Source organism: Lontra canadensis, unplaced genomic scaffold (assembly GCF_010015895.1).
Source record: "Lontra canadensis isolate GAN:19392208 unplaced genomic scaffold, GSC_riverotter_1.0 scaffold17, whole genome shotgun sequence".
NCBI classification, from domain to species: domain Eukaryota; kingdom Metazoa; phylum Chordata; class Mammalia; order Carnivora; family Mustelidae; genus Lontra; species Lontra canadensis.
The window spans coordinates 17,393,601-17,417,102 of NW_022631011.1; the positions used below are offsets into that span (position 1 = coordinate 17,393,601).

A 23,502-nucleotide genomic window follows, 5' to 3' on the forward strand; every position below is an offset into this window, starting at 1 on the left:
TTAAATACTTTGAATTATTTTGGCATCTGAAGCCAAAATGTAAATCTTGGTTAGGATTTTCACTCATCTTTAAAATATGTTCTCTTAGAGAAAGGAGAAAATATCGTAGGGAGATTATTCATAATCCATTTTATAATGTTCTTCAGATTGTCTCGATCAACAAATAACATGCTGATAAGTTCTCAAAAATAATTTTTTTGCGCGAATTCTTAGAACTTTTAATACTTCCTAAGAGCCTATAAGCCCTCAGGCTATGCATGTTTTTCTTTTTCTTTTTTTGATACTGTTTTTTCAGCATTCTTTCCTGTGAAAATAAATTCAAGAGACTAAATCACCAAATTTTGAAATATGTTTACTGGAGCATTTTCCATGTTTGAATCATCAGAATTACTTTTTCTTCCAAAATGAAATTATATGTCCGCGTCTCAAAAGGAACTAGTAAAGCAGATTCACACGAATGTTTTGTGGAGGGACAGTGTTTTCTGGCAAATCCTTGTTTTGCCAAGGAGAAAGCCTAGAACTGTTTTGCTTGTAATTCGACCTGTTGTAACTGGGCGGATTCAGTTGGCTTGACCATAATCTCCAATAAAATGTTTCTTGGTTCATTGGAAAGCTGTTAAGTGAACTCTGAAATAAGTGACTAAAAAGTCATTAATTTTACTAAGTTTAAAGGGGATAAAATCCGCTCTCTCTGCTTAACATAAATCTGTCATAAACTACAGACTGTGACGACTTTAATTTTTTTTTTCTTTTGTTGTCTTAATTGGTTAACGCAATGGTTCAAAGTCTGAAGTTCATTCTTTACGGCTTTCTGGTCCAGTAAATAAAGAAAAAAATGTGTTTTGTGTGGTCAAAATATTAACCTTTTGCACCTCCTTTGGCTCCCCCGCCCCCCCGCAGTGGAGTCCATTTGCTGGTGACATGCTCAAAATTAGTTTCTAATGTTTGGCTTCCCCAAATTGGACTTTAGGGAATTCAAAATGCAGAGTTGACGCACACCCCAACATACACACTCACACTTTATGGAACTATCAAATGCATACAGGAAAGTGCACATGTAAGTGGAGAGCCTGTTGAATGTTCATAAATTGAACATACTGTTGAGTCAGCACCCAGTCAAGACATAGCTTCAACAGCCCCTCATGGGTTACTCTCCTCCAATTTTAATTGTCCTCACAGGCTGAGCATTTACTTTACTTCTAGGAACATCTATTACTTTTGCTTATATTAGGGAGTCTTTGTACTTTATGAAACCCTATAGTATATTCCCTTTTGTGTCTGGCATCTTCCACTCAATTCTAGAAGTGTCTATATGTTTGTGTCATATGTGTTTTAATAGTCCGAAATTAGGAAAGCTTCATGGATGTCATAGAAATATCCAGGAATTTAAGGAAGTTCTTTTTTAAAAAAAGAAAAAGAATGGAATGATTCATTGCAGCTAAAATTTGCTTGCCTATCTGTGGTTGGTCGAGCCATGAAACACCTTCTGTGGGTTTTCCTACTCAGATTTTTTTCTTCTGTATAATTTCTTTTCTTCTTTTCTTTCTTTTAATTTGGCAGTATTGTTTAGCCAAAAGCCAGAAACATTTAGACTGTAGTTTATAGCCTCTTTCAGAAGGAGGATAGAAGCAAAGAACTAAATGTCTTTTTGATCTGAGGTCTTCAAGCAGCGGGGTTGGGTGTTAACAGATTCTAATCTTTTCCGTGATGCTTCTTAATACCTTCTCTGAGCTTACTGGTGACCCACTTCTCCAAGAGGTCTTACTCAGATTTAATTTTAATTTAAAAAAAGGTTAAATGGAGGGTTATAATGCCATAAACTGCTAGTTTTCCAGCTGTTCAGTGCATCTTTGGGAACAGTTGACCCTCTTTCCTGTTTGTGTAGGTTTTTTAAAGATCTGAAAGGTTGCCATGAAGGATGCAGAGTGCCGTATTTGTCCCAAGATCTTTCTTTCTAGAGGCCTTTTCTCGTCATTTATAATGGTTGTGTAGTAGAACCAGATTCGCAGTGGAGGATTCCATGCACGGTGATGAGGACTGAGGACTCAGATTCCAGCCCACCAAGGATTTGTGTGCTTCAAGGCAGCTCTAATTTTTTTTTTTTTTTTACGTTCTTACATGTGTGGACTTCATTTTTCAGTATTTAAGAGACTGTACTTTTTGCCAGGCCTTAGCTTATTGATAGGTAATATGTATTTCACTTGTGTTTCGCCCTAACCCATACTTTTTCTCCCGTAAAAGTTACTGTTTACGTTCGGTGTTTGTGTTTTTGGCATTCAGTTTTTATTTACAATTCTGTCTTTTCTGTTTGGCAAATACTAAGAACGTTTGGGAGAACATCATAATCATTGATTTAGTTTACAAATCGATTTATAGTTAACTTCTTTGTAAACGAAACTGAGTTATCCATGATTTGGTTTATGGTCTTCCCTTTATTTGAGGCCGTCTCTGTGGAGCTGTGTTTAAAAGGGGGATCCTGGTATATTTAAATGTAGATAACAGTGGACTATCTGCAGATGGCTCATAACATTTTATGACCTAAAATAAAGATATTTTGGGAAACAGTGAGGTTACTTTTTTAGTATTTGCATTTGTAATGGATAGTGCCGTGATTCTTATTCCTTATTTTCCTAAGTCTTGGTCCTTCATAATCTAAATGTATATATAACTTAAATGTATATACACATACATGTATACATACATACACTCATAAGTGAGGCACGTTCCTGGAGCACTGCTCTGGTGGTTGTGCCGATATGTAAATTGAGACCATGCACCTCCAAACACAGTCTTCTCAAGCCTCATGCTATATCAAATTGTATTTATCTTCACATTTAGATATTTACTTAGCTGAATTTTCTTCTTTTTTAATTACCTGAAATTTCTTTTCAAGTATTGTGTGGTATGAGGGTAGAGAGTCTTGCTCAGTTTCTCCCACTAATATGTAATACACAAAATATACAGACTAACACATGAATGGCTGTCGTTTGTCAAACAAAGCTGCTTGTTTTCTGATCTGAAATGGTGCCTTTATTACATTTAACATTTCCTTAGGTTTTGGGTTCTTGTCCTTTTTTTCTTTCCAGTTATACTGATTTGGTTGCTTAGAGAGGCAGTGAGGCACAGTGGGTAAGACTGGTTTCTGGAGTTGGTTGACCTGTGTTTGTACCCTAGTTCTGACACTTGGGTATTGAGTGCCCTTGGACAACGGATATTTTTATGATGGTCTATCATAAGGCTGTTATGAAAAGTAAGTGGGTTAATATGTATACATCACTTAGAAAAGTGCTTTCATATGGTAAACAAGGTATAAGCTCTTTAACTGAAGATTTTGGGGCATAGCCATTACCACTGTCTTACACAAACACAATCAAGGGATAATTTAATTATTTGAATATATTTGAGCTCTTTTATGTCCAAAGCTTTGCTCTATGTTCAGTGTGATAGCCAGATAACTTGTAACTCTGAAGTTACCACCAGACTACCACCAGAGTGTCCCTTCCACCCCACTGGGAAACCACAATTGAAGGACACATATTTTAATATTCCTCTTTAAATTCTAACAGATGTTGTCTAGGCTGATAGGATTAGGGAAAAAGGTTAATATATATGGAGTGTTATTCTGCCAGCCATTTGATTTGGGAATTACAGGTAATCGAACAGAAGCTATTCTCCTGTCTTCCAGGTCTGTCTCTTTGCTTCTGTGATTTAATTCTTTAATGTTCTGATATTGATGCAAGCGTGTGTGTGCATGTGTTGAGACTAGCCTGGAGCCCGAGTAACTTACTCATCTCTGAATCCTTTTAACATGATGATGAGGACCTCATAGAGAGGAGGGGGTTGAAGGTAATGTTGGTTGATGCCAACACAGAATCTGCAAAAACTGAGTGAAGATTCATTGTTCTTGTAGATGCTGATGATTTATTGGCGATTAGATGCAGGAAATGTTACTTTTAACTGAATTTCATCCTGTCCTAATAATAGCACATCATTTTTGAGTAATTACTATGCACCAGGCACTGCTCTAAGTACTTTAAGCGTATTAACTCATTTAATTCACAGAAGATTATGCTCATTTTACATACAAGGACACCAAAGCACAGATAGTTTAGAACAAGGTACCCAAAGTAATTTTGTGAATGAAGGAACTAGGATTCAAATACCAGCAGCCTGATGTCAGAGCCTGTTTTCTCGTTTGGTATTTATTTGAATGCAGGTTAAAAAAAAAAAAAATTAAGGCAGGATTGGCATCCAGTTCTATTTTGTATATATATGAAGTTCAACCTTTTAAAAAAAATCTTTTTTTTTTTTTAATTGTAAAACGTGGTCCCTGTAGAGGACATATAAAGCATATATGCACAGGCTAAAAAATAATTATAGTATACAAATATGTCAGTGAAACTACCAGACAGGTTAAGAAATGGAATATTGCCAGGACCTTGGAAGTCTCCAGAATACTGTTTCAATTCCTCATTTCACCCCCAGAGGTAACTACTGTCTTCATTTTTCTAATTAATTATTCATTGCTTTTCTTTGTATTGTTACCGTCTATGTATATATTCCATATATGTGGGGGAGAAGAGATGTATTTAAGAAAATGTGTGTGTATTATGCATTTATAAATACACTATGCATATGTGTGTATTTATGTGCATATATATATATACATAATGTACGTTTTGTGATTTGCTGCTTCTGCTTATTTTGTCTGTAAGATTCATTCAGTTGAGTTGTGTAACTCTAATTTGTTCATTTTCACTGCTTTAGGGCATTGCATGCTATGAATATGGTAGAATTCACTTGTTCAATTTATTGTTGACGGGTTTGTGTGTGTGATTTCAGAGTTTGGTTACTGTGAACATTGCTGTACTTGCCACCTGGGCATTAAGTGTCTGAGATACCCCAGGACTGCATTTCTCAAACTTGAGGTTGTGTAAGAATCACCAGAAAGCCCGTTAAAGAGAGATTCCTGGCCCCGCCCTCTGAGCTTCTGATTCAGTAAATCTGTGGTGGAGCCTGAGAATTTGCCTGTCTGGCAAGCTCCCAGGTGACAGAATGCCTTAGAGCACCAAGGAGTAGAATTGCTGGGTTGCAAACAAGAATGTTTTCCAAATCGGCCCACCAGCACCATGTCTGTATTTCTGTTTTTCCATAATTTCAGCATATGTGTTATAGCCAAACTTTAAAATTTTTAACAATCTAGTGGACTGCATAATGAGTTGAAGATTGTTTTGATGTGCGTTGTGGCCTTTCTTTCTTCCTTGAGGTGTCTGAATGAACACTAGCCAATCCGATGAAATTTGTAATTTGTCTATAGCTTGGCCTGACTGTTTACTGCCTATTCTTTTTGCCTAACATTTTCACTTGTGGCTTGTGTGGGATGCTGCCAGGGATTGAGCCTTCTTGAAAGCTGACTCATGTGATTAAATCTAATATTTGCTGAGTGCTTACTATGTGCCAGGCCAAGCCCTTTACCTGCATTGTCTCATGTAATCTCACATCAGCCCCCTGAGATAAGGTGGCCATTTTCAACACTATCCATTTTACAAATGTCTGAATGAAGCCTCCCTTAATCCTTTCACTGAAAGATATGCCTCTAGGATGTGGCCAATGGGGACTTGAACAGGGTTTTGCCTTGCTGGTAACAACCAGTTCCTTGGAAGTCTGCAAGCGTATATGCGGTGGGAAGAAAATAAGCTTGTCTGTTCTAGATTTTGAAAGATTGCAGCCTGGAGGAGGATTTGGACTTTAGAATCCAGACTTTAAGGGTCTCGGTTTCAGAGAGTAACTTTTGTCCTTATGAATGGGAAAATTTAATAGACTGAGTCGGCATTTGGATAAGATATCATGGAAGCAGGTAGTTTCTGTCACTGGCCACATGGCCCCTTGGTGGTGATTTTAAGAGATGCAAGAAACTGATGAGTGGTTGACAGTTCTCTGAATTGCCCTGTTTTTTTCTGACCTCAGGCTGGCTGGGCCCAGCACCGTAGTCACCGAGCAATCCAGAGGTACATGCGACTTTCTCTTCCTAGCACCTGGGAAGCCCCCAAGCATTTAAAGAGACTTGGATGTTTGCTTTCAGACCCTCAGTGTTCAGCATCCTGGTGAGCTTGTGGCTCTGCTGGTGGTAAAAGGATGTCATATAGTCTGGCCTTTTTGATCTTTGAGTCTTGGCCTTTGGATATTCAGTAATATTGAGACTTTGTTTGTAATTCTGGTGTCTTTGAAGAGACCTAGTAAACAGTGCTTCTTATCCATCTAAGTTCTGGACAAGTAAGACAAAAGCGTCAGCAGATAACCAAAGTACAACCTTTACTACTGACAAAGGCGAGGGTGGAGAATGTGGATTAAGTATGTTGGATCTCCAAATCAATTCCTCCCCTCACCTCCCACCTTCAGCTGCGCCACGTGAGCACCAGCCTCCTGCCTGGGGACCCTGCTCTCATAGGTTCCCTGCAGCATCATGATACCTGCACTGAGGTGATGGAGGTACTGAACTCTGCACGCCCATTTGTTTCCGACCAACCTGCCAGAGAGGTTGACAGAGGTCAGGAGTGCTATCGCTAGTGTAGCTCCCTCTACTTGAAAGTAGGGAGTAAGGGCTCCCGTAAACCTTCCCCAGATTTTGGATTAGCCATTGAGTTTATGTTCTTAACCACCAAGCATGTGCTTATCCAGAAGGTTGGTGACTGTCCCCTGGTTGGGGGAAGATGGGCCTCTGTCAGGAAAGCCAGGCTTCCAACTTCGTGAAGCCTTAGGAGATCGATAGCTTTACTCTGTAAAGAGTCCTCAGAGCTAATGAGGCGTGCAAGATGATCCCAGCAGTAGTGGTGCAGCCTACAAAGTTAGAAGGCAAACCCACTGCCACCCTAGAAGATTCATCCCAGGTGAAGTTCAGACCCCATGGCCTGTCTCTAAGTGTCCCAAAGACCATGATGGGGAACCCAGGATATCTGAGGGAAAGATTCACTGTGGGCGGAGAAAACCTTCTTCCGTTTAGCCTTCCCCAGTTGCTAATCAGGGTAAGCCTCTTGTCTATAATCCACGACCTTTGAACTAAGCCCAGAGTTCAAAGGGGAAATGAAGATTTAAAGATACGGAATCTGATGGATGGAAGTCAAAGAGGACAGGGATTGCCACCATGGGCTCTTCTGGAACCTCGCACAGAGAGGTAGTATCTCAAATGCCAGCTTTCTCCGGGAAAATCCAGAATGCACGGGTGAACCCCCTACCTGGAGGGAAGGACTCCCCCTGGGAGCCTCTCCCTGATGGGTTTCAAATGGTTTGCAACCAGCACGCTGAAATATCCTATTTTGCCTTTCCCTGTGAGCCCCTAGAGATTGCCAGGCTGGGGCTGTCCCTAGTATGGGCTTTGTCGGGTGGATAGTTGTGGGACACACTATCCTGGGAACAAGTGTTTTCAGTCTCTTGCCACCTGTTGTGGGGTTGCTTTAGCCAAAAAGTCCCTCTGCAAGGCAAGATTTCTCCTTCATCTGTAAAGACCTATCCAGACCGCTTGGTGGGGGCTGATCCTGGAACCTGTGGGCAAATTAAGGAGGTGCCTTATTTTGCCTCCAAATGCAGAGGAGAATTAGAGACAGCCAATCCAGTCCTGCCCTCTAGACTTGTCAGTGGTTTCAGGAGAGAACCTTGACAGGGCTCTGGAATTCACTGTCTTTTAAAAAATGGCAGATATTATTCTGCTTGATAGTCTTTAGGCAGTGGATGTTGAAATAATCTCCTTTTTCTGTGCCTCGGCTATCTCTTTTTATTCAGCCCAGGGCCCATGGGCACCTGCAAAAGTTTAGAGCTGCCTCAGGCCTTTGCCAAGGGACCAAGCGACAGTGGCCCTCACTCAAAAGTGTTTGTCATTTGGGTTAAGGTGCGCCCCATGTGTCCTGACTCTTTTCTGAGATCCTTGGCCTATAGCCTTTCCTGAGGCCCCCTGCCTGCTCTAGGCCCCCAGCTCTGTAAACAGCCACTTTCCTGGAGAATAACCACCATAAGTTGTGGTCACACATCAAGATCAAAATACCCTGTGGTTTAGGAATTAAAGCCTCTTGATGTTAAAAGCTACCTGCCCAACTATAAAAACCAGCCACACTGCACAATCAAGGTTGCAAACCACCAAGTTGAAAAACATGCAGGGCCATAGTCAAACACCCTTTCACCCCTGCCCAGGGACCCGGTACCTCCATGAGTATTTTCTTCCCCAGAATTGGGTTCCTTTTTTGTTATTTGCCAAGATCTCCAAATAATACACCAAACGCAAGTCTCTGAAGGGGCCCAATAAGTAGGACCTCTCCTCCCAAACCAAGTTCTGAACCAAGTGAAATAGAAACCAGCAAAGCCAACAGTTGGGAAAGGAGAGTATCCTGCGGTTCTGATAAAGGCTGGGTTTGAGGGCATGGCTTTTGTCTGTTGCTAATAGGAAGCCCCAGAATCCCACAGACATGTGCACTCAGTTGCAGGCAGTTCTGGACACCCTCCCCCCAACCCCCAAATGCTGCAGGGGATCTGTGAACTCCCAGCATGGAAAATGAGATCATCACACTTGTTTTCTGCAGGCCTGTGGCTCCCCAGTGGGAGGAGTAGGGGACAGGCCTGGGCACCAGCTGCCCACATTGTTCTTTTGAATTCAGCCTTCAGATTAAGTTCAGTCCATCCTTCTCTCTAGGGCAGTCATTCACAAACTTCTTGGTCTTAGAATCCTTTTACGCTCTTAAAAATTACTGAGCGCCCCAGTGAGCTTTTGCAATGTGGGTAATCTCTGTTGGTGTTTAACGTTTTAGAAATTAAACTGAGAAAAATATATATTTAATTCACTTAAAAATATTAAACCCATTATATATGTAACATAAATACCAATTATTATGAAAAATAGCTGTATTTTCCAAAACAGAAGAGAGAAGTTAGTGGGAAGAGTAGCCTTTGCTTATATGTTTTTGTACATCTCCTTAGTGTCTGGCTTGTCTGCTTCTGCATTTGCTCTGTTTCGGTATCACACATCACTTGACCTCAGGAATACTCCACTTTACACTTGTGAGAGATTGAGAGTGAAAAGACAAATAATAAGAAGAGAGTTTTTGCCTTTTGAGATCTCCTGGAAGGATGTTGGGGACCCCCTAGTGTTCCCCAGCCCACACTTTGAGAACTGCCATTCAGGGTAGGACTGACTGGTGGAGTAGAAAGAGGTGGGAATGTGAAGAGGTAGCAGCATTCCTTCCACATGGAAAGAAACTTCTGGAAGGGGAGGAAGCATTCCCCCTCCACAGGTTACACAGTGGAACCGTCCAAAGGCCAGTCTTAAATCATTCACCATGGCCATGGGTGGAAAAAATGCCAGTCTTGAGCCCCCGAGTTGAGACCGGAACTGATGACATTAGCTCTGTAACCTCTGAGTTAGCATTCAGGGCTCGTGGGTTTGCTTCTTTATTGCTTAACCTATTAGAACACCACTGGGCAGGGTGCTGCTTGGGGAATGAGTTCAGGAATGACTTTGAACTCTGATGTTATTGACAGTGCCCTCGCCTCACTGCAGCACATTTCTGGAAGCTGTGCTGTGAATGTTATTTTCTCACAAGAATAATGGTATAATTGGGTTGGGTTTATCTTATCAAGGACTTAGAATTAGATAAATCATCACTATGGCCAACTATTCAAATTAAATCAGAGTTATGGGGACTGTAAATATCTGTAACCATTTTTAAAAAGTGAAACCATTTAAAAAAAAAAGTGAAATCATGCTCCAGGTTTTATGAAACGGGCCTAATTGTAGATGAATACAAGGGAGGCTGGAGTAAGGGAAGTGCACGGAGACTCTATTATGGACGATAATCATTTCCTCATCAATATCACCTACTGAAAATTCATATACTTGCTATAATATGTATTTGCTGATAATTTTCCACATGTACTTTTAGAAGAGCTTGAGGGAGGTGGAGGGGTTTTGGTTTGGGTGGCTTAAAAAAAAACAAGATGTTTATACACGTTTGCGTTGATGTCTCTTTCTCTCCTATTTTTCCCTAGTTTCCAGAAACATTGGAATTATTTTAAAAGGATTTACTGTTATCATTTCACAATCATATGTGAGAATCGTTTCAGCAAAAAGTTTACAATGGAAGCAAGTAGATTTGTCACTTGGTCTTAATTCATACAGGACAAATTCCAGCCCTTAGCCAGTTAGGTAATAGGTGTCATTGTGTGTGGTTACTTCCTGATGTTTTTGTCCCCAATTCGCAGTGGGGAAGGCTGGTCCCTAAAGCCATTTAGTGCTGCATTGAATGCCATCCCTAAATTGACTAGCTAAATAACCTAGGGCAAATTCCTTTTAGTTTGCTTCCTTGCCTGCAAAATGGCCCTATTACTGTACCTACCTCATAGGGCTATTGTGAGGATTATTGGGATATAATGCGTGGAAAGCATTGGCGTGTGGATCATGGAACGTGGTAAGCACTCCATAAATATTAGTAATCAGTCATACTCAGTGTATTTAGTCAGATGAATTCCCCAGTTGGTTATAAACACCATCTAAGGCTAAGTAATATACTATTTGATGACATTTTGAACATTGTGTGTAAGCCTCTTGCGATCGCCGGTGAGTGTAATGAGTTGACGAGGCAAAATCAGTGTAAGCCAGGACTCGTCGTCTCTACGGAATTGCATTGGGCACTTGTGGAACTTTTCCTGGCATAAGTTTAATTGCAGAACGGCCTGAGCCACAACCTCTTGATAACGTTACTCTTTTTTCCCAAGCCCAGTCCACGAGTCTCTGTAGAGTTGCGACCCATCCCATTAAATCCACGGCACTCCTTGGTCAACTCTTGGCTGTGTTTCGGGATTGCACTCCACAAAGCCTTGATGCCTTGGAAGCCTCTTCTCACGTGGCCGACGAGATGGGGGGTAACAGAGGTCTCCCCGGACTTCACTTGTTCCATGTTCGTGCTTTCATAGGTTCAGCTCCTGAGAAGTTGACTCTCTAAACTACGTTTGTACGTGGAACACGGATTTCTGCCCTTCAGGCTGTTGTGTGCTGATGCTGTCCTCCGGCTTTGAGTTCAGTCTTAGCAAAGTCGTCAGGCTTTCTGGCCAGCATCGATGCTGGTATTTGATTATTTGCCATTAAAAGAAATGAAAATGAGAATAATAAAAATACTGATGCTAGAGATATTCAAGGACTCATCCTAATAATATAATGGAGGCGAAGGTGGAAATTACTAGGTGGGTCATAGGGCGCTGTGGGTGGCCTTGGTCGGGGATTCCTCGTGTCTAAGCTGGTTTGGATTCTATCATAAAGTCAAGAAAGAATTAACCAGTTCAAAATGCTGGGCTCTCCCTCCAGAGTAGTACCTGGCAAAACAAAAATATCAAAGGGCAGGGTTAAACTTCTGCACATTTCAAGCATGTTTCCAGGGATATGAAATTCAAAGTGTCATCAATGGCATGGCTGACACAGAGAAAAATCTTTAAAGAATGGCAGCAGCTCTTGAATAATCTTAACGTAGTCTCCAACCTCATGGATGGAATCCTATGAAATGTAGAGAATCTGGCAAATGTAATTGTCTGGTGATGAATTGGATTTAAAAATAAAAAATTAGTCATGCAGACTTGGTCCAGAACAGTCCATTATTTTAGTACTGTGTACCCCACTAACCACTTAAAAAATGTCTTCACTGGTTGTTTATTTTTGCGTATACCATTTGGAGACCCTAACCACATAATAAAAGTATTACCATAGTTGTCCCCCTTCCTTTCCCAACACTGCTCACCCCCACCTCACAAATACACATTAGGGAAGGGATTCCACTTGTTTGTTTCCTTCCTTCCTTCCTTCCTTCCTTCCTTCCTTCCTGTCTCTCTCTTTCTTCCTCCCTCCCTCCCTCCCTTCCTTCCTTTTTCCTTCTTTCTTTCTTTCTAGATTCTACTTATTTATTTGCTAGAGAGAATGAGCACACTCAGGGAGAGTAGCAGGCAGAGGTAGAAGCAGGCTTCCCACTGAGCAGGGAGCCCGACATGGGGCTTCATCCCAGGACCCTGGGATTAACCAACCAAGCCACCCACGTGTCCCTCCACCTGTTTTCTTTTGCACGCTAATGCATTTTTGTCACTTGGTGGTGGTTGTTTTCTTCCCCCTCCCTCCCCCCCCGCCTCCCCCCGCCCCGAATTCCTACTTTATAAGATGCTTTAAAAATATTTCTCAGGTACTCATGTAGCAAAGCGATAAAAGTCTTCACAACAGAAAAAAACAACAGTATCATAATCATAGCTACCCCTGGTCTTGTGATGAATCAGGTATTCTCTTTAAGGCCTTTATCTGCTTCACAGCCATCCGGTGAGGCTGGCAGTTGATCAGTGAGCATAGTAGTGCGTGGTTGTATAGAAGGAACCCGAGGTGCAGGTGAACTTCTGCAGCTTCAGAAGCTCACACAGGGCACACAGGGAGTGGAGACAGGGTTTAAACCTCAGTAGGTTTGCTCCAGAGTCTTGAGTCTTAACCGCTATGCACATTACTGCCTTTATTTCCATACAGAGTAAGAGACACACATAAAGAAAAAAGAAGTTTCCAGCTTTGTCGACTGCATTAGATAATCTACTTCACAGAACTTAAATGATTACTAGATTCTGACTGTAGACTATCTGGAAGGGGGAAAAAAATGAAGAGATTGATGCTTTGGGGGAAAACGTCCAATTGATTAAATTCGATAAGCAAGAGAGCCTAGGTTTTAGTTAGGCAGTCTTCAGAGCCAGAAAGAAAAGATAAAGATTCCATTAGTGTTGGGCTGCTTTCGGATGTGCAATTTTTAGCCAATAATCATAGATAATCTCGATCAGGAAGAAGATGGAGAGGCCAGGAGCCTGAACGTCCACTGTGGCTTCAGTAGAATATTTTAAAGCTTGGATTTAAGAGTGATTTGGAGGAAATTGGAAAGCGGAGCCAGTGACTGTGAGGAGGACTATAAAAATGAATCACGATAACGGGGACCTGAAAGAGGAGCGGACTCGGCGCTTCCCAGCTCACAGTATTGAGACTACGGAGGAAATTCTAACGGGAACAAAAGTGACGTCATTGGGAGTTCAGGACTGGGACAGATAGACTAATCCTAACAGGCAAGCAGTCCTCCTCAACTCCTATTACACTCTTGTCCTTTCTAGACAAGGAGGTCGATCTTCAGCCTGGAAAGAGTAGAGCAAATACTTGTAAGAGGAAATTGAATCTCAAGATAGGGGAACTGGTCGTGTGAAGGCGCGGGGCGGCTCTGAATGAGTTCCGCTCCTCCGGCCAGCATGAATTTCATTCTAGTGGGCCAAGCGGACTTTTGCTGCCCCCTTGTAATCTTGGAAGAACCGTGGAGACAGATCAGGGATGGGATCATGCCCGATTAAGAGCAAAGCCAAAAGCAAAATCAAGAAAGCGTAGTTTTCAGAGAAAAGAATAGAGAGCCCCATGCCGACCTGGGGCAAAATTCTGGAACCGGTAATGACAAAAGGATGGCTTGCAGATTCAATTTTCACATGCACATGGTAGCTAGGAGACAGCATGGGATTGTTAAAACCAGGGAAAATAATTGTTTCTTTATTGCTGTTTGTTGCTAGGTTCTCAGACTCTGAAGGCTAGGGCATGCAGGTGGGCTGTGCCTGGAGTCGGAGAGGTTTCAGGAGAGAGATGGGGGCTGGCTGTGTGGCCACCCCGTGCTGTGGAGGCACTTGTTAAATGTACCGGTTTATCTACCACATGTCTTGAAATTCTGTTTTAGTGATTCATGATTTAGTTCCAAGAATCTGGATTATAGACCAGGGTTCCAGATTCCTTGCTATACTGGAGCAAGTATGGGAACCGCGGAGCTGTAGGAGCCATGCGGGGGTTGGCTTTATCTTGTCATCATAGTGTTAATACTATTACTGACAGCTGATGCATTGGAGAACCACATGCCAGACACTATCCCAAGTGCTGTACACATATGATCTCATTTAATCCTCACCCCCGCTAGGTGGGTGCTATCTCTATTGTACATATCTACTGTACATATTGTACAGATGGGGAACTGTGACATCTCTGAAGTCTCACAGATAGTAACTGATGGGGTAGGATTCAAACTACGGAAGTCTGGCACTTTGAAAATCTGAGCTCTGCACCACTCAGCAGATAGCCCCTCTTTTTTTTTTTTTTTTTAAGATTTTATTTATTTGTCAGAGAGACACAGAGAGAGAGAGCACAAGGAGAGGGAGCAGCAGGCAGAGGGAGAAGCAGAATCCCCGCTGAGCAGGGAGCCCGAGGCAGGGCTCAACCCCAAGACCCTGGGATCATGACCTGAGCCAAGACGGATGCCTTACCAACTGAGTCCCCCAGACCCCCACCAGATAGCCCCTCTTAAAAGCCCGCCTTAGGGCTCCAGGTTGGAGGGAAGGGTGATGTCTGGGCATGTGTCCCAACCTGTCTTTAGTATCTGAGTAGGATCTTTATGAAGACATTGGGGTGTCTCAGGCCTTCTTGATGCAGAGAGCTGGAGGGGTGGGGAAATGACTAAATCTAGGTGGAATTATTATTTTATCACAATCAAATCTGGTAAGGTTACATGTAAATTGTTGCCTCTCGGGGCCCCAAATCAGCAGCAAAGATACTGGAAGCCATGACTTAATAGTTTTCTGGTTAAAAAGATCAGGGGTTGTTTGGGTTGTCTACCAGCTCAATATAAATCAACAAGCCTTTGTCTGTGCTGCACCTTTGGCCTGGAATGGCATTTTCCACTTCCTCCTCTTTCTCCTGGCAAATTTTTAATCATCTTTAAAGACAGAGCCTAAATGTCACTTCGGCTATGGAGTCTTCTTTGATTTCTACAGGCAGATTTATCATCCCATTCTTTCTGCTTCTTTAACACTTTGTTCCTGGTGTTATAATTTTGCGATTATCTTTCTTAGTTTGTGCCACCCAAGTTCACAGTCACTCAGCTGGAAACAGGGAGAGCATGCTTCCCTTCCTCCCTCCCTTCCACTCCAAAGAATCCCTGCCCTCACTAAGCCTCTCAGTTTTAACTGTCTGCATACTGATACAATCTGCCCCTTCCTTCTTCCTGCAGCCCCTGTCTGATTCAAGTCTGTGTCCTGACTTGTACCCCAGCTGTCACTTGTCACCGTCATCCCCCCCCAACATTTTCCCACGAAGCATCAGACTTCTATATCAAATGCAATCTGCCTGTGCTTAAAATCTGTGCCCGAGTCCCCATAGGCAACAGGATAACCCCAAGCCCCTAACCATTTATGATCTAACCCTGTCTAACTCTCCATCCTCAACTTTTGACTTCCTGCCTTGCTTCTTGGACTCCAGTGACACTGAACTCATTGTAATTCTCCAGGCAGTCTGCTGTTTCTTGCCGCCTTGTTCCAGCCCAACAGTGACCGCCTGGGATGGCTTCCCACTCCTGGGTTCTGTGTGGGAGGCCCCCAAACCCCTGCCCTGGGTTCTGTCGGTCTCTACCTCCTGGTCGTCACTTTCTATTGCAATCACTTCTTTATTTTGTACTTGCATTAAGCCTTGAACTTCTTAAAGACAGTGAGGGTGTCTGGTTGTGTTTCCATTGGCAAATGCATACTCAGTACAAGTTTCTGGAAGGAATTGTGTTGTAATTTTTTGTTCTACTTGGAAAGACTGTAGGGTTAGCATCTTGCCTCTTCCTCTTCCTGGATGTGGGTCTTGAGTATTTTACCACTCTGAGTGAGACCCGTTTGCTCATTTGTAAAATGAGGATAATTTCAACCCCCCGCCCCCACAAGGGGCTCTTATGAGAATCAGGTGAGATAGTAATGTTTATAAATCTTAACATGCCATTCCAGGGATCACGGACTACAGCCCTGATGCCCATTTTTGTATGGCCAAGAATGTTTTTTCACATTTTTAAATGTTTATAGAAAGTTAGAAGGAAATATTTTTGCCACTCAAAAATTAAATGACATTCAAATTTCAGTGTCTATAAAGTTTTATTTGAATGAACAGAGCCGAGTTCATTCCTTTCCCATTGTCTGTTAGGGCTTTGGCATTGCAGCCGCTAAGTTCGGTCATTTCAGCAGAGTTACTGTGGCTTGTTGAACCTCAAATATTTACTCTCTGGCCCCTTAGAGAAAAATGTTTGCTGACCCCTGCCTTGTTCAAATATCAGGAAAATGCATATGATTCACAGCTGCCTCCTTGTACCACAGAGTACTTTTTGAGGGGAAAGTTTCTCTCTTTGAACTTTTGGAGCCTCATTCTGGGTCGGGCAGAGTGATCTGTCGACCTTGGGGCAAGCCACAGGGGCATGGCTTTGGTTTTCTGAAAACGAGGATGTCCCAATAAGGGTATGAAGGACAGTTTGAAAAGTCAGTGAACTCCCCACTACGGGGGGAGGGCAGTTAAAGGGTGGATGGACACCCAGTTTTCATGAGTTGCTGAAGAACAAGGTGTTTCACTCTTGACCCTATTGACACTTTGGGCTGGGTCATTCTCTGTCCTGTGCCTTGTGTGTTGAAGAGCAGTGACCCTGGCCTTCAGCCACCAAAGGCCAGTGGCACCCCCTTTCCCAGCGGCCACAACCAAAAATGTGTGCATACGTTTAGTAATGGACATATATAATATATATATATAACATATATAATAATTTAGTAATTATTCTATGAATCCATTTAGAAGAAGAATTTAGAACAATTTTAGCTGTTTAAAATGAGTCTGAAGGGGCGCCCGGGTGGCTGAGTGGGTTAAGCGTCTGCCTTCTGCTCAGCTCAGTGGGGAGTCTGCTTCTCCCTCTCTCCCTCCCTCTGACCCTCCCCCTGCTTATGCGCGCGCACTCTCTCTCAAATAAATAAAATCGTTAAAAAAATGAGTGTGAAAATATCGTAAAATAATATATGACCCCCATGAGTATTTAATATTGGTAGCCAGGATTTGCTAGAGATGTGCCTTGCAAACATGACTGCAGAAGTTCTCACAGCCGCCTCACGCAGGTAGGCCCCTTTTCCTCCACGAGGAAGCTGAGCAGAGAGATTGAGCAAAGGGTAACCTGTTGCAGACTGAAATGACCTTCTCCGAAACCAGCTGGAGATGAAACTCAGGAGTGAACATACAGTGACTTCATTCGGCCTTGAAATTCCACTCCTGTGGGTCTGGATGAGGGGCATGTTCCTGGGGCTTCTCTCACCTCAGGGCGGATTCCCAGGAAAACTAGACAATAGCCGTGTGGAGCTCAAGAAAAGGTTCCAGTTTTCCTCTAGTATTTAGACTTTGTGGATCTCTGGGTGCTTATCCACCAGCACGCTGCCCTAACCCGAATGGCCATGTTGGAATGTGACCCAGGTTTACTGCGTGCTGACCATTGTTTGCGTCTGCTCTGCCGCCCCTCCAGAGCTGTGCTCCCACTCGCCCTTGGCTGGAATCCTGCCACGGCCTCCCTCTGCAGAAGCCTGGACTGGAGGTGGCGGGGGGGCGACTTCTGACCCATCAGTGGGACGCAGAGTTACCACACATTGGTCCATTTGTCTGGTGCACTGGGGACGTTCCCTTCAGTTGTTTCCGTTAGCTCAAAGCAAAAGCTTTTACTTATTATTGAGTGCCTGCTCTTGGCTGGGCCCAGTGCAAATTCCTAGATATTTCCAGCTGGCAAGAATGGAAATAGCATCCAGTGTCCCAAACTTGATGGGTGTTGGAAGCTCTCCTCCTTACTTCTCACTTAGTCCCTAATGTTTTCTTTCTTACTAGGAAATAATAGGGCATACAGGATAAATAGGGAATGATATTAATTTGCACCCATGTTCCTGTGCATATCTTCACATTTTACTGAAAGAAGTGAGTTATTATGAATAAAATCAAAGCTGCCTGCCTGTACCACCCTCCCTGAGGCCTTTCATATCTTGCCCCTCACCCCCCCACCCCCTGGGGGCTAGCTGTTATCCTCAGTTCTGTGTTTATCACTACCTTGGACATTTTGATATTCTTGCCTTATAAGTGTCAGTAACTTCACATCTTTCGTATTAAACTTTACATATACAAATGGAGTACTAAATCATGCTTTTAATTGGTTTTGTTTTGTTTTTGTTTTTGTTTTTTTCAATATTCATGCTATAGAGTGCTTTGTCTGTGGTCTGAGTTTGAAGTGTTGCATTAATAGATTTCTGAACTTAACCTAAGAAGAATAGTCTTCCCTGGGTGGATTTAGAATTAAATTTCTCTTGCAGTCTTGCATGAAAGTTAAAGAAACTGACTATTTGGAGACGTAACCCTGTGGATGAACATAGCAGCAGTCATTCCATTCTAATGCTGTAGGGTGTTCTTTTTTTTTTTTTTTTTTTTTTGGTGATGTGAATATTTTGGTGGCTGTTTAGGTAGTCTTCAGGCCCTGCTATTACAGTCATGCCGTGGTGGACACGAGAACATGCCCTCACTGTTGACTGCAGCACCCACAGGAGAGTTTCCACGTGGGCTGGGTATATTCCACACCTTTACAAGAATTTTCCAAACTGACTCCAGATGTGCCTTTACCAGCTCCACGAACACCTGTACGAGCGGGTTGGTTACTCCGGACCCTTGACCAGATGCAGTCCTCTCTTGCCCATAACAGACTTAAAACTGTTTGCTAATTTGGAGGGTCTGAACTATTCTCTCACTGTTGCTCCTAATGCTTTTTTATTTATTTATTTTTTTTAGATTAAAGACTGTATAATATTCAACAAAGTTCAATTTGACTTTTTTCTTTATTTTCCCAGATCAGAAAAGAACGGTTTAAATATTAGATTAGCGTGGATTTTTATGACTTTAGTATTTGCACAACTTCTCATGCAGAATCCAGGTAGGCCTTTAATTATGAAGCTGTGAGGTTTGCTCTGACACCTGCTTTCAGGTTTCTTTCTTTCTGGGACTTCGCGTCTTCCTTCCTCCCAGTATCTGATTCTCCTCCCCAGTGCAGACCACGCCTCATGTTGTCCCTGCAGCTGCTGCGTTCCCTCTGGCAGCCCGGGTCCACTCCTCCTCCTCCTTTGTATGGATCCCCATCATGGTTAATGTAAACGCTGCACGAATTCTGTTGAGCGCTATGATGCTGTCAGTAGGGCCGGAAGACGTAGGGAAGCTGACTTGGTGGGGGTAAGGACATAGCACTTGGTATGACTAGGTTACAACCGCACTGGGCAGTTAGTTGCGTATGTGATAATAGAGACAAAAATGGCAAGAGATGGGGCGCCTGGGTGGCTCAGTGGGTTAAAGTCTCTGCCTTTGGCTCAGGTCATGATCTCAGGGTTGTGGGATCAAGCCCCGAGTCCGGCTCTCTGCTCGGCGGGGAGCCTGTTTCCTCTGCCTACTTGTGATCTCTGCCTGTCAAATAAATAAAATCTTTAAAAAAAAAAGGCAAGAGAGACCTCCTAAGGGAACATAATTATATTCCTCTTTATTTATAATTTTAATGTGTCCCTCCTCTCCGAATTAGAGACATACAGACTTTTGATTGATTGGTTTTACTTGGTACAAAATACTCTATACCATGCAGTAAGTATATCTCAGTTTTGTCTTTTAATGAACCGGGTATATCGAAGCAAACTTCATAGCTGGAGACTGATGAGAATGTAAAAATCTGTATTCTTAATGTATACGTTTTTCTTGAAAAGTTAAGTTGGTGACAGTGATATGCGGATCTGAAAAACTAGTTGGCTGTCCCCTCCCCCAGATCCACTTTACCATTCTTCAGGGAAGATGCCCATTTTAATGGAAATGCGTGGTCTTTAGAAGAAACTAGAATGTGTATTATTTGGATTTTACTGGACAGGACAAGTGGGATTTGTTTCTTCTACTCCAGTTATCAAAAAGATTAACCCTTTGCCCTCTACATTCTAATTGTAACCGTTCGGAAACAAAGGGGTTGTTTGTACAAGATAGCTGAAAAATTGAGGCTTTATGCCAAGTGGAATGTTTCTCAGTTGAAGGAGGTAGCAATCATTGCACACATTTTTTTCTTGTGTTGCAGGCGTCTGTAGAGGCTTCTGGTGAGATCGCATTATGCAAGACTGGATTTCCTGAAGATGTTTACAGTGCAGTCTTATCACAGGATGTGCATGAAGGACAGCCTCTTCTCAATGGTACTATCTCAAAAGATGTATTTGTCCATACAGTGTCTATGCTCTTGAAACAAATTAGCCGTTAAAAAGTCTCAAAATCATCTCTACTGTATAACAAGTAGGAATTTTTCACAATCGCTATAATGAGACTGTAGGGACTTTATTTTAGGATTACAGAAGAGCTTATGAACCTCTTATGTACATAATTGGAAGGCTCCTAATCTCTTGAAAACGTCAGATTTCTTCCATTTTTCATTTATAGTAGAAACCATTATGTAATTAATTTTTACCATTTTTCTGCTCACGTTTTACTTATTTTGAAGGGTATGTGCCAAACATCTGATTCTAATGGTTTTAGAAATTATTTATGGCAAAAATCCACTTAGCGTTTTGAATTAAGGAAATAAAGAAATTACTATAGTATTATCTTTGATAAAACCTGTCAAAGTTCTTTAACATTTAGCTAAATTATCATAAAGGCCTTAGCAGATTAAATCTTGAGGCAGGAGCATGAGATCCGCATTTCTGTTATGACACTGCTCGTAGAAATTATTAGATCGCTAATTCAGCTGTTAACATATGTGAATTTCCAATATAGACATATCTATTGACATGTGGATCAAGTTCATTGTGGTAATCATGCCAGTACATCTAGGTAAAATCTGAAATAAAACTTGGAGTATCCTAAGCAAAATTAAAAGCCCCTTCCTTTGTCTCTAATAAAGAGATATATTTATTTGCCTTTAGGCAAATAAAATTTTGGTTAGTAGTATTTTCATGGGCTTATTTATCATTACATAAAATGTCATTGAAATGTGAAAGGAAGAAGAATTGATTAGTGAGTTGTATTTAAATTGTTATTCCCCACAAATTGTGCATATCTCTAACGCTTTTTAGAGGGCTCCTTTTAGAAAATCCGTGCAGTCTCAACTAATTAATTTACACAGGGCTCTACCACACAGCCTTAATGTGTCCCTGCAACACTGACAAACCTTAGTGGTATAATACTTAAGAAGACCATAGACAGAGGACTTTGAAATGTAAATGGCCTCTTAGCTATGAAGGTTCTTTAGTGCAAGATTATCATTTTATTTTCATTTCTATTCTAATTGTGATTTGCTTACGCCTATGTATTCTTTCTGAAGTTGATTTTTTTTTAAAGACACCTTTCTATCCTTGCCTTATTACATGGTATTTTAATGAGTAAATGTTAAATTAGTCTCTCTCCACACTGAATTGCTCATCTAGTGGGTGATGGTTGACATGATAAAGGTTTAATTCAAATCAAATCGCAAGTGTAGATTTTGAGTCTTGGAGTTCTTCTGCACGTTTGTCATTTTCTTTAAATCTGTGAATTATTGTATGATGTCCTAGGACCTATGTGACCAGTAAATATTATTTGAATACTGAAAAAAAATGCATCAATGATGCTTTTCTAGAATAACTCAGAGAAAAAAATAATTTCAGTGGAATTATTGCATTTCTGCCATTTATTTCTGAGATTCATTTTTAAATGGATAAATCTTTCTCCCAGTCTCTTTTCCTAAAACCTTGTTGAAATTTGCTGGTTACAGATCAACACACGGTCTGTCATTAGAAACCACGGATTTAAGATGAAGTACATTGGCATGTTGGATGGTTTTGCAAACAAAAACTCGTTTTCTAACAATTAGATAATGCCAGTAAGAGTAGAAATTGGGCATAGTGGCTTGTCAGGGTGTTTTTAGTATAACCTAGAAGCTGGGATTTTGCTTGAGTTGTAAATGTGAAAGGTGGAAACTACTTTTGACTCTGTGCTCTCGCCATCATTGGAAGAAGTATATATCATAATCTCCAATAGAAATTACATGCTTCAGTACAGCCAGTTGTTACCTTCTTTATCCTTAAGCTTTTTTTTTTTCCCTTTTCAAACTATTTCTCTCATGCCACACCATTATTTTTCTCTTTATCATTCATAGAATATGTGAAAGGTCACCGGCATCTGAGAGCTTAAAGCATAAAGTTCAAAATATTGGTCAGTAGAAAAAGATGTTTTGGGGTGAGGAAGAAGACTTACACAGGCTTTTGAGAAATATCCATTTTTTACAAGAGTGTTGTCCCCGGTTGCGTTTCCTTTGGAGAGTTGTTTTTTAAAAGGAGTCTACGTTTTTACCTGTTAAATCTTTCTGGAGTTCTTAGTACATCTATACACTGAACCCAAAGACGATGCCGGGACTGTGTTCATGAATTCTGGGCACTGCAGTAAGTTCATTTACCTTGTATGTACTATGTCTGGAAGGGATCTGCTGCTAGGCCTACCTTTTGTCAAATTTTGTGATTTATGGTGTATAAGGAAAGAAGTAATTGGACTTAAGATACGTATTACAGTTCTCTAAATCATTTGCCTCATGGTAAGCCGTACTATATTCAAGTTTAAAGTAGAGTCTGAAAGCCTCCTGAAATCATAGCTCCTGACTCGATGCTTCCTCTGATTTCTCACTGATGACATTTGGGGAGAGGGGCATCCAGTCATATGTACAGTATGGTTTCATAGCATACACCCCTGGTGCACTAGTCTTTGCTCCAAACTCTGACATTTTGTTGTAGAGGTGTCTTGCATGATGATTATTTTTTGAACAATAAAACACCATAATCTTTGTGAAAAGTGATTGGAATGCATTAAGCATTAGATGGATATCCGGTTGGTATTGGTCACGTTAGTGAAGCACTATGTGGAAGAAGCAGAAAAATGTCAAAGCTGGGCTGTAGTGTGGAGGCCATCCTTTCCTCCCACACACCTTTTGTGCTTTGCTGCTGTGATGAATTTCATAGGAAGAATGAAACCAGTGAGCTAGTTCCATCCCTCCAGTTTCTCTTCCGGTGGTCATCGGTATGTCTTCTATAAAATCGTAAAGAAGACAAATGTATTTTGTGATCAGCCTTTACATTTCCTGTGATAGCGTGTTGAATATTTCCACTCTTCTGAGAATAGTTCAGTATTAAAAAGTGGCCATCTAGACCTTCGTTCCATTTTGTTAGCAAAGCCAGATTTTGCTTAACTGGGCCTCTATTTTTGTACTTCCAGGTTGTTCCCAATTTTTCTCTCTTACATAGAGTGCTGCTATGGAGATGCTTTTTAAGAGAACTTTAGTTTTTCTTCAGGGATATTTTTTAGGGGGATGTATACTGAAAAGTAGAATTAATTACTAGGCTAAAGAGAATGTAGACTATTGACAGTAATGTTTTTGTTTTTTTTTTTTACATTTTTGTGGGACACTTCCTTCCAAGGCTAAACGTATGTTAGTTCTTTTCTACATCCTCAAGACCATTTAATTCTGTAATATTTTTCATTTTCCTCTTTCCCCGGGAGTGAAAAACATTCTTTTTTTCTCCTGTGGTATTCTCTGCCTTTGCCTTTATAAGTTAGGATCAACTGTAATATGTTGAGGTACTCCT

General features: G+C 41.5%; 1 protein-coding gene across 1 annotated transcript in view; it reads left to right on the plus strand.

The window, feature by feature from the left end:
• CDH2 (cadherin 2) overlaps window positions 1–23,502 on the plus strand; it is a 212,232-nt gene that overhangs the window by 8,077 nt on the left and 180,653 nt on the right. The window contains exon 2 of the mRNA XM_032859711.1: window positions 19,977–20,088. Coding sequence (XP_032715602.1) covers window positions 19,977–20,088 — 112 coding nt within the window. The remainder of the gene's footprint in view (window positions 1–19,976; window positions 20,089–23,502) is intronic.